The 13,721-nt window shown below is 44.8% G+C and overlaps 1 protein-coding gene across 1 annotated transcript in view; it reads left to right on the forward strand.

Moving 5' to 3' along the window:
• Positions 1 to 13,721, forward strand: part of LMNB1 (lamin B1) — a 505,711-nt gene that overhangs the window by 236,338 nt on the left and 255,652 nt on the right. Inside the window, exon 5 of the mRNA XM_069625602.1 lies at positions 12 to 137. Coding sequence (XP_069481703.1) covers positions 12 to 137 — 126 coding nt within the window. The remainder of the gene's footprint in view (positions 1 to 11; positions 138 to 13,721) is intronic.

Below are 13,721 nucleotides of genomic sequence, written 5' to 3' on the forward strand. Positions count from 1 at the left end.
CACTTTTATAGCTGGAGAACGCAAGAATGGCTTCGGAGATGAACAGTACTACTGCTAGCAGCACCAAAGAAGAACTGATGGAAAGCCGCATGCGTATTGATAGCCTATCGTCCCAGCTTTCTAGTCTGCAGAAAGAAGTAAGTTTTAACTTGTGCCAGCTCAGTTACTATTGCTCTTAAAGAGGACAAGAGATGGGTGGGAATGTGTCATAACCGTAGAGTAACGGTTGAATGGCATGGGTGTGTTGTGAGAATTTTGTGGAAAAAGTTCTACAGTACAAATGGCATTTTAAAGGCTTCAGGAGTACCGTTGCTGGGTGCTTTTTTATAAACCTTTATGGGGCCCTGAAATAGTTAATCCCTCAAACAAGTTGGTGAGGAAGAAGCAGTAAAAGTACAGAAGCTATAAAGATGGAATGTAGTGAAAACTGATACCATTGGGATAAAATTGCAGCATTTGTTGTTTTTAGGGCTTGCTCCTGGGAGAGACTGAATTTGATTTTTATGGTGAACTTGAAGCCAGTGTTGTAATGTCGTTAATTTCATGGATTAGGGTGTTAGTGGTGAGGAGCCAGAGTATGGAACTAAGCGAGTGGCAGTACATTCATAAGCTTGAGACCTTCGGAGCAATGTGTGTGGGGTGTGAGTGCAAGCAGGTGGATTTGCTAGGCCTGGGGATAACTGATGTATTTAAACAGAGGTATTTCGTATGGATGGTAGTTGATTCTAAAAAGGCTCTATTGGTATTCTCAGGGTGGCATGGGCCACCAAGGGTGCAAAGGAACAAATGAAAAACCTTACTGCCGAGGTGTTTTTTTTTTTTTTACTCCTGTAAAATATTGGTTGTGAATACTTATCCTCTTAGTTTTTAATGTATTATTCTTAATGCAGGTTTTGCTGTAATGCCAGCTTCATCGGGAGGGAGTTTTATGTGCTCAAAGCCCATTGGGGGTGGGGGTGGGGGGGGCGGAATCAAATGGTAATGCATTGGTTCAAGCAATGTAGTTTTAAGAATGCCTGCAGGTGCAATGGAGAATACGTCTTCAGCTGAGGATGACACCCCTGCCCCTCCACAAAGCAGAGGAAAAGGTTTATTCTCTACTGCACCTGTAGTGTCCCTTAAACCCACATAGGGCTTAAACCAATTGATGACCACTTGATAACTTGTGTTTATCCATAAGCTGTTCTTGAACCCGTGCCACTCAGCTAACCTCTTTAGGATTATTTGTCCAAACAGGAATTTGTATATGTGCAAGTTGTTGGACGTAAACAAATAACTTTCCACACACGTGCATTGGATTATAATACACAACTTTGTCCCGGTATATGGATTTAGATCTATGTGATACTAGATTACATATCGCAAACCCTGTATAAGCTAAAGATAAATCCAAGATTTTATCACTTTTAGATTGGTTATGCCATTGGAAAATGCAACTAGTGCAAGATTCATACAAACCTTTTTTAATTTTATTTTTTTGCTACAAGGAGGAATTTGAATTGGTAGAGATTTAGCTTGATTCGCCACCCACCACCAAGGTGAGATCCATGGGAGTTCTAAATGGTATATTGTGGTAAGGTTCAAAACCTTGAATGAAGTAAAAATGAGGCAGGTAAGTTGAAGGGAGGCATTCCATGATAAGGCTGGTGCAGTTAAATGTGTGTTGGTACCAGTGGCTTTGAGTGTTTGGCACAGTGAGATGAGGATAGATGCCATGCATTTTATGGTGGTGAAGCTTGGCGACTAACAATGTAGGTGAGGTTGAAGGTCACCGTCTCAGATTAGGAAGCACCCAGATTTAGTGCTTTTGGGCATTGAGGGCTAGAATAGTCCTGTTTGGGGGTGGGGGGAGCAGGTTCGGGTGTAGAAGGGAATAAGGATGTGGGACTTTGAAAAACAGGTGAGTTTAGATGAATTTAACATCGAGCAATGCAGTGGATTTTTTTTTGTTTTTTTGAGCCGCAGTGTGGACTGTTAATTGACAGGAGTGGTGAGTAAATTAAGGGACTGCTCTTAGTTGAATTACATTCCATTGCTCTTGGAAAATGGATATGATACAGATGCAAGTTTGCCAAGAGAAGAGGTAAAAAGAATAGGGGCACCAAAGTGACCCTTGGCGGGCTTTAACCAACAAGTGGAGACAGTTTTTGTTTTGCCACCCAAGAGGATGGCTCCTTTGAAGACTTTGGTATGTCCTGTAGCAGACAGTGAGGAACTCTATTCCCTTCTCTGGGTGGCTTATTTGTCGAAGGGATTTATTAACCACTGTCCACCAGTCTGGTAAAAGACAAGGTCTCTTGAGATGTGTCTGCCAGTGCACCCCAAGTTCAGGGCCTGGGTGCTCCCCCTGGCCCCTTTCCTCCCACGAACCTCCCCGGACTAAAACTTCAACTGAGCTCGCGTATTGTGTGGATTAAAGAGTTCCCTGCACCTTCGTTTCCACCTTTCATAGTCTTCCTTTGAATTCTCAGCCTCAGGTTTAAGGTTTTCAGCACCCGGTTTCCTGCAGTTCCCACAGTCTTTTCTCTTTGGTCTTTGACACCGTATTTGGAAACTGCTTGGATTTGATCAGTGGGATTTCGAGCTGCAGCCCTTTTAGCATGGATTTCATCCAGATGACCAGAGGCTCTCCCAATAATAATAGGATGGCGTTCTCACCAGGTTCCTACTGGGGAGAATTCAAGTTTCTATGTTAAATCCCTTTAAACTTGGAGACCCCCAGCTCTTTGCTGAACTTTAGGACTTTTTAATTTTAACCCTGGAGTGAGAGCACTTTTACTCTTGTTTTGATCTGATTTGGATGGTTTCCTTTGTTTTTGGACAAACTCCATAGGCATCTACTTTTTGTATGGTGACAGAGCACCTTCAGCACACCGATTTAAATACCTTTTGTGTGAACTACTGCTCCCAAGAATAGTAAAGTTAAATTGACTTTACTTACTGTCTCTTTAAAGGTCTAGCACACCATCTTATTACTTAGTAGCCCCTTTTCCTACCTACGCATGTAACATTTTTTGTTACCCTCACTACTTTAAATGGTTGGCAGTAGTTTTATTTTCCTACCATTGTGCTTTTCTACTGTAGGCTGAATACTCCACTGCAGTATAGCACCCGTGGGTGACCATTTTGTCAAAATGGCCCCGGTCTTCGTTTTTCACCCTTTTCTGTTTGTGGCGTCCTTCTTAGGTTATACTCGGCACGCCAAACGTTTTTCCTTTGGTGGGCGTCTGTACTGAAACTCGCCTCCTAGCTCCAGTGTGTCTGGAATTTCCCCCCCCCTTGTCTTTTGTCTTTAGGAATGCTTTAATTTGCCCAGTCCTGGTTGGCTGGCCTTGCAAGACAGCCCCACCCCCCTGCTGTATGTGACAGCTAACCTGTGCATGAATGGGAGAAACCTGCTTAACAGGCGAGGGTTTTGGGACTGAAGACAGTCGACCACTGGGAAGAACAACCCGACGAAGAAACCGTGAACAGCTTGCTGCAGTCTCCTGGAACATTGAACTGCCCGCTAAAACCCTGCTGCTGTGCTGAAATTCCTTTTTCTGATCAACAAGAGAAGCTCCGGGAGGGACGACTTCTTCCCTTGGGGTTAATGGGACCAACAAACTGCACTGGAACACCCCCCCCCCCCCCCCCCCCCCCGGTTCCCCCCAACTGCTGGACTTCTTGCTGCTGCAGGAACAGAGTGCCAGGGGTTGCAAAGTCTGTAGTAGAGTGCAACATGTAAACTGTCCAGAAGCTCCAGGAGGCTCTGGAGCGAGCCCCTCGGGGAGAACCCCGTTACTAGAGCCTTGCTGCCTCTCAGCGGTGGGACCAGCAGGATACATACAGGATACCCCTCAGCCTGTTGGCCAGTAGCTCTTGAGCCTCGGTCCCCTTGCCAATCTTAGGACCTTGAAGGCCCCTCCCACTTGGGCGCTCCACAGGGAAGGAATCGCCCTTGCAGGGTGCATAGAGCAGGGCACCTACCTTGGCCCTGGTCTTCCTCCTCATATGCCTTGATGTCTTCTGGTGGTGGTAAAACGGCTCCCTCCAGCTGGCTAAATGATGCTTCAGTGAGCGCGGTGTCAATGCGTCGCACACAACAGCCGTCCCAGACAGGGCCAAGGCACCAGAGACTGAGCGCGTGGGGATCCGACATGGGGAAGGAACCCTCGCAGGCCGGACACCTGCTGATCCCACGGTCATGCACCGGGGAGGAGCGTGGCACCAGAGGTAATAGCTGTGAAAATTGCTATGTAGAAAGAAGGGGAAAAGAATATCCCTGGGAAGAGCGCGTAGAATTACAATGCCGGCGGCCTATCCCAGGAGTGCTGGTGAAAGCTGTCTTTTCCCGTCGATGCGGAAAAGAGGAATGGGGAGTGGCACTGGTGGGTGGAATCAGAACGCATGCTCCCGGGGGCGCTCCCCTGCACACATCTAAATTTAAAGGGAAAACAATGTTTTCTGGTGAAGGGTTGATTCCCATCCCTAGCAAGGGACACCCATACAGTATGGAGGAAAGGGGACAGGAAATGGGAGTAGGTTTACTACAGGCCCATGAAGCTGTTGCATGCCTTGTAGCATGGCACATGTTTTATTTCTTGTCGAACTATCGGGTAGTTATTGGTGGGGTTGTGGGAGGGGGGTGTCCCCTGTAATGTTAGTTTGTACAGTTCTGTTCAAAGGAAATGACCCACAAGATATAAAATGATTGGTTTCATACTTGCTGGGCACAAGTAGGTCCCAATGAGGTTGTTTTTACACTGAGCATTTTGTGGTTACTTTCTTGAGCCATGTCTGCATTTGTAATAACACTAACAATGACAGCCAAAACTTTCTTTGACAACTTTACTGTTGTCCACAGAGCGGTATGCAAAGCACAATAGGCTATTAAGACAATTGTAACATTTGTTTAGGTATAACGGCAGATATTATAAATCCATGAGAAGACGGCAGTATTTGGCAACTGTTTAATCCTTAATGTACTATTCTTAGTGGCTCTTCAGGGTTTGGTAGTATTCATATTTTATGGTTATTGGAATTTAAGTTTTAGGCATTAAAGTTGTACTTGGGCTGGACCAGAACTTTGTTGAAAATTTCAATCCTGGGAAATGACCTCTTTTTGTTAACTCAAAAAGAGGAACTCAACTTCTGTGTGTGCAAGTGCTGGTGTTCATTTCCAAGCAGGACATGAAGCAATGACTTCTAGAAACAGGTTTAAGCTAGGTAGTGTGCTCAGCGCCTCTAAGCACCCGGACGCGCACTTCCCTGCACACCACCACTTAAACTTCCTGGGTTGCATCAACATCCCTGATTCATTTGTGGAAATGTTGTAGTGTTTCTTAAAAGAGCACGAACTGTGACATTTGTCTTTAGCCGAAGGCAAATTGAGTTTTGATTGTTTTATTGTAGTTTTACTTTTGGTTACTAATCCTTTTGTTTGGTTTTGGTTGAAAGTTTGTGGCGCTGGTGCCATCAAATCGCCGAAACCGAGAGGGAATGGGGTTTCTGAACTGAATATCTGGTTGGCATAGCAACTGGCAGTCCCATGGCATGAAACTGCAAAATCACTCAAATAATTATCAAAACTCTGCCGTAATACCCAATGAGGCGTTGCCCAAACCATATTTGCATCAATCAGCAGCTTTGTAATAAGCAAGTCGGGGCTTTCCATTTCCTAGCTGCAAGTGTTTTCTTTAGGGAATATTTTGGGCTGTTTCATGAAAATGTGCACTATTTTGGGGCTACCTTGCACAGCAGAAATTTTTGGTCCTCCTGAGGCTGCCCTCAGGCCCCCCCCATCCCACTCACATTACGTTTTCTGTTTGTTCGAGCTACTTAGACAAAATTGTGAATGATAGCATGTGCCTCAACTAGATAGAATTATGATTGGTAGCATATCCTTCACTTAGAATTGTAAATGATAGCCTGTGCCACACTTGGATGGAATTGTGAATGACGGTTTTCCCATTGCAGACCCCCACATCTGGAATTCACTCCCCCTAACCTGTCCAACGAAAGTTTAAAAAGCTACTCAAAACTTGGCTATTTAACAAATTCCAAAAACTTGTCGCCAGTTCCTCAGCGGACTCGGTCAGCCTCAGCAACCTAGACTACTCACTGCAAAGAACAATGAAATTCAAGCTGTACATACCACTAGGTCTGCTAAATACTTGTAACTTCGAAAGTATGTGGCTAATAAAATGTATGTAAAACTGGAGACATTTTGTATTTAACCCCGACATGATGAAGATATATGCAAATTATGCCATGACACCCAAGGGTTTGGGCGTGTAACCAAATGTAATAAATAGCATGTGCCACACTTGGATGAAATTGTGAATAGTAGCATGTTCCCCATCTAGATGGAATTGATTGGTAGCATACCCCTCACTTAGAATTGTAAATGATAGCATGTGCAACACTTAGAGGGATTTGTGAATGATGGATTGTGCCACACTTGGATGGAGTTACGAATGGTGGCATGTGCCACGCATGGATGAAGTCGCAAACATTGCCCTGAGGCCCTTCTAGATAGCATTGCAAATTTTAGCATGCCGCACACTTGGGTGTAGTTGCGAGCAATATCCGGAATCACATCTTGATACAAATGCAAACATTTACATGCCACCCTGCATCACTGTGTACCCTGATTTCCTGTTTGCCCCGACTGTCACTGCACTCCCCACCATCCTGTTCTCGTGCCTGGTCTCGGGCGCTTCAAAGATGCCATCTCATCACTATGCTTACTGCCTACTATAGACAATCGTACAACTAGACAGCTATACCCCTGACTAAATCGGCCTAGCTGTTTGCATACGAATATGACCCCATGAACACCTAATCACCCTAATAAAACACAGCTATCAGAGCACAATCCTGCCTGTTGCTCACATATGCGTCCTTCAGGCCTAATGCAGCCAGACCCCAGTCTGGGTGTCTACCCACCAGTCTGCACACATTCAACTGATACCTTCAGCACCACACTTAACGCTAGGATGCAGCTACCTTCAGGCAATTGCATCAGCTGCACACAACTAGTGCACCCACGCACGCTACGTCTCTACCTCTCTCCTGACCAGAACTTCGGTTCCCGAGGGCGTTCAACCTACCAGCGCTTTGAGGTCATACCAATGATATATAGAGTGCTATGTAAATGCCAAGTAACAGAACATAACTTGTTTTAGGACGGAGTTTCTATACTCCCTCGGGAACGGATGTATAGGAGGCCAACCTATATTGTGAAGGGGACAGCGCTGGAGCTGTAGCCAAACCATTTCAAGGTAGCAGTGTCTAGCAGTGTAGGCTAAGTCTCGAGAGCTGCTGAGCTTGTAAAGGGTGTCAAATTATACTGGACAGGAAGTATAAATAGCTATTTATGGCCAAGCAAAAACTATGAAAAATTACAAACGGGTAGAAGCATCACACAACACTAATAGATGACATATATACAGTCACTAGAATAGGGCATAATACAGGTCAAACCTGTTCAATGCAAAGTGTAGACCACCTCTTTCTCATTACATTTCCCTCACTGCCAGATCTTGCCGTTTCCACCTCTACAATATCCGCAAAATCTGTCCTTTTTCTAACCTTCCAAGCTACTAAACTCCTCCTCTCCAGACTTTTCTACTACTCTTCTTTGGACTCCCCTCCTCATCTCTCCCCCCTCAAATCTGTCTACCACTCGGTCCATCTCCTCTCCTCTTCTCTTACCTCACTAGGCTGGCTCCCATTCCACTCCCAGCTCAAATTGAACTTCCTCTGCCTAGTCTTCAAAGCCCTCTATGGTCTTACCCCACTATACCTCTCCTCCCTTCTCGATTCTATACTCTTTCTCGCTCTCTCAGTTGTGCAGATCTCTTCCTTCTCTCTACTCCACCTCCCCCTTTTGCCCCCTCCCGTTTCTGCTCCTTCCAACTTCTTGCTCCTTTCCACAGGAACCACCTTACTCTTCCCTTCCGCTCCATCTCCTATACCTTATTTCACACTTCTCTAAAATCCCATCTCTTCCACTCTCCCCCTCAACCCCCTGGCACCAATTGTTTCCTCTCACCAACTAACCCACCTCCACCCTTTCCTCCTACCTTCTGTCCCTCTATTAGTACTTAGCCTCATCATAAATGTAAATTGTTTGTTGTACTGTTTTCTGGTTTAGATTCATTGTTGTATTCACTTGCTCCTCTTGTAAAGTGCTTTGGATTAAGGCGCTATATAAATTAAAATAAATACAAATACGTTTATGTAGTACAGGTCCACAGAGAATTGGTCCTAGCTTCAAAGTACTTCCCTAAGTTGTCTGGGGCCTTATGCCCAAAGGTTCCGACAGTTTGTAATGCTGGAAAAAATATGGTAGGTTCTGTGGGGTCCAGTGAACAATTACAAGGATTAGAGGCGTTGGGCAAAGTTTGTATGTAGGTCCCTATGGGACCACTACACACAACTCGTACTACAGGTATAGGAAACACAGCCTTTGGTTTAAGCTTGTACTACACAGTTTTGGTAGCGTGTTGAGCAGCCACGCTTATCTCAAGAGGGGTCAACGTGAGCTGTCGTGGAGTTAGAGATTCAGGGGCTGATTCGTGGATTTATTTGCGCTGAAAAATGGAGATTTCTGCCCCATTCTGCCAGCAAATCCCTGTTTAACAAATGGGGATTTGTGGGCAGAATGGTGCACAAATCCCTGTTTTTCAGCGCAAAAATTCCATAGATCAGCCCCTCAGTTATAAGTATTCAAAAACTCTTACATAGGTTTCACTTCAATATTGTACACTCAGATTCTAAATCAGTAAAGACCCTTTTGGGGTGGCCCACAGACATAACTAATCGTAAATAAGGGTGCCTGTATGTCCCCACGACTGAGGTCCAGGAACGGGGAGATCTGCAGAGCTGCACAGGAAGAGAAGTCGTCAGCTGCTTCTCTTCATTTCTAAGGTACTGTAAAAAGTCTGAGAGAACTTGGAGTACTTGCAACTTCTACAACTGAAGTCTAATCAGCTTGTGGCCCTACTTTTGATTTGTCTTTTCATCAAAGACTACTAAGAACTTGTGCAAAGACTTTTCCACTTACTTGTGCTTCATCCTACACAAGATGTTTGCCCATCGACTTTGGCTTAGCCTATTGAATTGTATGACTCTTCTTTATGGATCCAAAAGTATTTACCTGATTAAGATTATTTGTGGTCTCTTGTTCTAATAACATTTGCCTTTTACCAACTTTTAAGAGTATTCTAAATACCAACAGTAAGATATTATTGTCCCCAGCATCCTAGCTATTGAAGTCACCTGTGGGTTTAAGTTGTGTCATGCCAGTGCTTCACCAGAGCCTGACCTGCTTTCAAATTATCTGAAGTTTTGTCATATGTCATTCTACTTTGAAGACCTAAGCACTCTCCAACCCCTCCTTGATTAGGGCCAAGGGACCTCTAAGCGGATGACCATAGAAGCTCAAAGGGATTGACTCCAACCCCTTCCTGCGGGACTTCTCTATAAGCAAAGAGAAGGCATGGCCGTAGAAGCTCCCACTTTCTTCTAAGGGGTTCTTCTAAAGCACCCATCATGCTCTTCATACTTCTGTTAAACCTCTCTACCAACCCATTGGTCTGGGGATGGTCGGCTGTTGAGAACTTGTAGGTCACTCCAGTTTTTCCACATGGCCTGCATATAGTGGGACATAGTTTGATTCCCATGTCAGAGATAACCTCCTTGGGAAAACCTACTCTGGTAAAAATACCAAGTAGGGCCTTAGCCACTGCCTGAGCTGAGCAAAGGTTCCACATTCTTGGCCCCACTCTTGCCAGAGGTCTGACGAGTGTGACAGCTTCTACAGAATTTATCTACATCAGACCCCATCTTAGGGCAGTAGTAATAAATAAAAATCATTTCCTTGGTCTTCAAATTTAAGTGACCAGCTAAAGGAATCTCATGGGCTGACTGTAGAAACTGAGGTCTCAACTCCTGTGGCACTACAAGTTTTCTGTAGTCTCCTGGGGTATACTAAATAGGTTCACTGTAGCGGAGGCCATCCTCCCCGTGCAACCTGTGCTTCCCTGGCTCTTGCCCTTCGAGCTGGGACGCTGCCTGTTAGCGAAGTCCTTCAAGAGTAGGACACTCTCTCTGACCCCTGCTGAAGTCTGCCTTACAGGGGCCACCTTCTGCCAGTAAAGACTGCAGCTCAGGATGATCGTTAGGATCCAGATCTCCAACAGGGGAAAGGTCTTCTTCCAGCTCTGTCATGAGTAGCTGACTCAACCTCTTCTGGTTGCATCTCACTCGGCCTCAGCTGGTTGAGTAGTCACTGGTGACTTTGGACTGTCCTCAGGGATGTCCTGGTTTGCTGCACAAGAGTGCATCTTTCTCATTTCCCAAGACCTGTCTTTCATCCATAACTGGTATTCTTGGTCATAATGTTGCACTGGATGAGAGCTGGTAGTATTGGAACCATCTGGATAGGGCGTCCAGGAAGCTTAGTGCGACCCTTGGGTACCTTAGCAACATTCTCAGGTTTGAAAAAGGTTTCATCTACCACTGTGATGCTGGCCCCAGTGTCTCTAATGGCAGGGGTCTCCTGGCCATTCACAAGTACTGTCCTTGTAGTATTCTTTTGTGTGTTCTGGTATAGTTATACACTACACATCTACATTCTGCTGTTCCCACAGACCCGAGGTACACACTGGCAGACACTCCAGTGGGGTCTTCAGCCAATAGGTTAAAGTTTCTTAATTCCAATTTGTACTTCTCCCGCCGAGATGAAGGCTAAGGAGGCAGTGTGGATCCCTGAAGGTTTACCCTTGCTTAGGGATCCCCTTTCACATGGTCAGTTGACCCACAAGCATAACATTTTCCAAATGTTTTGACAAATGGGGGGGGGGGGGGGGTTCCTACTGACCCCCAACCTGGTTTGGCACCAGAGGTTTCATTAGGCTGACCTGGTTTCCCAGGTGTCTTACCGCTTATGTTTGTGGCCCTCTTTTGGATGGGAGGTTTTAAAATGATTTGTCATCTTGCTTGTGCTGCTTCCCTTATCCTTTTTTGAGTGGCCCCAGAAGGCTTGTGAGTAGCCCTATTGGCAACCCACAAGTCAAGCTTTTGCTAGCTTCTTGGATCAATCTCTTCAGAGTCGACCAAGTGCTGTCCCAGCTCAGGAGAGCAGGCATCAAAAATACTCCCCCAAAAATAGATTCATCATACCTTCAAAGGAGTTCACTCTGTAACCCTTAACCCAACCATCTAAGTTTTTCAAACATTTACACACCTAGGTAGCCCAAGGGGTACCATCAGTCTTTCTGAGGGTCCTAAACCTCTTAAGGTACTGGGAAGGAGTTCTCCCTATCAGTTATTTTCACATGTTCATACTCCAATCCTTCAAGTGCCCCACCACCCCCCTCAATTACAGCATCAGTTGCAACCTGGGGGAGCCTAGACAAAAGACAAGGAATCAACTGATTCCCTGTGAAACCCTGATTTTATATTCAACCGCACCAACCAATCCAATAAGTTTCACATCATACATACTTGCTGCTTCTTTTTAGGCATGCAGTCTCTTTGGACTGGAAGGCCTATAAGACTCTGGATAGAAACATTTTCAAGAGACCATTTCTTCAATTCAAGAGCATGTTCCATTTCCCTTAGTTTAATGTCCTGGTGTTTGGTTTCAGCTTGGCGTTGTAATCTTTTGAACTTTAACTCTAGCCTGATCTTTTTCAAGAGACAAATGCTGGACCTGGTAAGGTCCCTGTGGCTAAAGGTTGAGGCAAAAGGGCCTGTTGAGGTAAAGAGCTCTCTTCCTGAGACTCCTGACTCTTAAACAATATTAGTTAGACTCTGAATTGTCATCCTCATTATTTTCCGCATTTCCTGGGCTAGTGGGTGTGACAGGCCTACTACCCATACTTTGATTATTCAATCTTGCAATTTTTTTTTACCTTTACCAGGGAGATTCCTGACTTTACACTTCTTTCAGTTGCTCTACTGGTAAAATTATCAGGGCTTGTGAAGGTTTTTAGTTGAACGAAAGTAAAGCAAATTCCCAATGTAACAACTCTACAGTATATCCTCACCGCCTGCCACCAGTGTTAGGCAGTTTGTATGCAGAACCCTCTGGGACCCCACTACACACAACTCTGACTACATGTATTGGAAACCCAACCTTTGGTATACATTTTAATACAGAGTTGGTAGCACGTTCAGCAGCCGGGCTCATCTTCGATGGGTCAATGTGAGTTGTAGGAGAGTTAGATTCACAGTGACCAGTATTCAAACTCTTACATGCAGGGTTTCTTGATTAAACAATTTATTTAAGTCAGTTAAAGTAAGCATTCTTTAGAAGGGAGCAATATAAAGCAACACACAAATGCACTTCAAAAATACACTGTCTTCCAAATCAGTCCGTAAATGCCCTTTTGGGATGGCCCACACACTACCTACACCCTTAGTTGACTTCAATAGTAGGAGGGTGCTGGGGACATTAATATTTCACTGTTGCATTTAGAATTAGACTTAGGAGTAGGTCAAAGGAAAAGGTTATTAGAAAAAAACAGATCACCACACAAATATTCTGAAGCAGCTAAGTACTTTTGGTAACCCCAATGCAAAGTTAATTAACCCCTTCCTGGTAGGAAGACACCACAAATGAGCAGAGGAGAGAAGTGTCATTCAGGGAGCCAGGCCAGACAATTAGCAAAAGTCAAGGTGAACTGGAGCACTTCTTGCAGGTAAGTGAAACTCTTGTACAATGTTTTAGAAGTCTTTGTAGAATAATAAGAAAACAAAGTAGGGCCACAATCTGATTAGGCTTGTGAAGTAAAGTAGCTGTTGTCTTGGTTGCATCTGTAGGGTTGACAAGTCTCCAACGAGGACAAGTGAGGTTACACAAGAGGTATGTTCTTAGACTGTACAGTACCTTTAGGTGTTGGGGAGAATTATCAGAAATGTGCTAATTCCCTCCACCTTACAGACCACCAGCAACTTTGCTGAATTTTGAGGACTTGATTTTTGTTTTTTTAACCTGGCGAGAGCAAGACCCTTTCTTCCACTCTCATATTTTAATGTGATTTTGAACTTTCTAGTCTGACAAACTCCATAGTCATCTTTTGCATTGTGACACACAACACTTTCAGCGCAGTGGCACAGGGAAGGCTTTCAGATTTCCCAAAGGTTTAAATACCTTCTCATGGATAAACTGTTTCCAAAAGCAGTAAAGTGCAATTGACTTTACTTACATTTGTAACTGTCTAGACCCAGCACACACTATCTTACAATAGGGTGCTGGAGGGGTTACCTAGCATCCCCTTTGTTTTAGCTTCTAATGTAACATTTTTAGGTTACCTTTTTCGAGTGGATTGTGTCCTCCAACGTATTCCTAATCTTTGATGTATTCCATCCAGCTTCAGCTGCTTCGGGGAAAAAATGTCGGCAGAGGGCGCAGTGCGTCGATGTCGAGTCGATGGTCCCTTGAAGGCCTCTGTCGAGGGTGATGTCATCGGCTGTATAAGTAGCACACGTGGCGTCCGTTGGCCTCAATTCCGTTTTCCTGCAGTATACATTGCTTTGGAGATTCGGCGCACCTCGTTCTGTGAAGAAAGAATAAATACGAAATATGTCTTCGTCATCGACCCCGAAATCGGGTTTCAAAAAGTGCAAGTCGCGCGGCTCAAAAATGTCGATCACTGATCCGCACCGAGAGTGTTTATGGTCCCTTGGAGAAGGCCACGACATGGAGGCCTGTATGAAGTGTCAGG

The sequence above is a fragment of the Ambystoma mexicanum genome, chromosome 6p, assembly GCF_040938575.1.
Source record: "Ambystoma mexicanum isolate Mex_15411 chromosome 6p, UKY_AmexF1_1, whole genome shotgun sequence".
NCBI lineage: Eukaryota > Metazoa > Chordata > Amphibia > Caudata > Ambystomatidae > Ambystoma > Ambystoma mexicanum.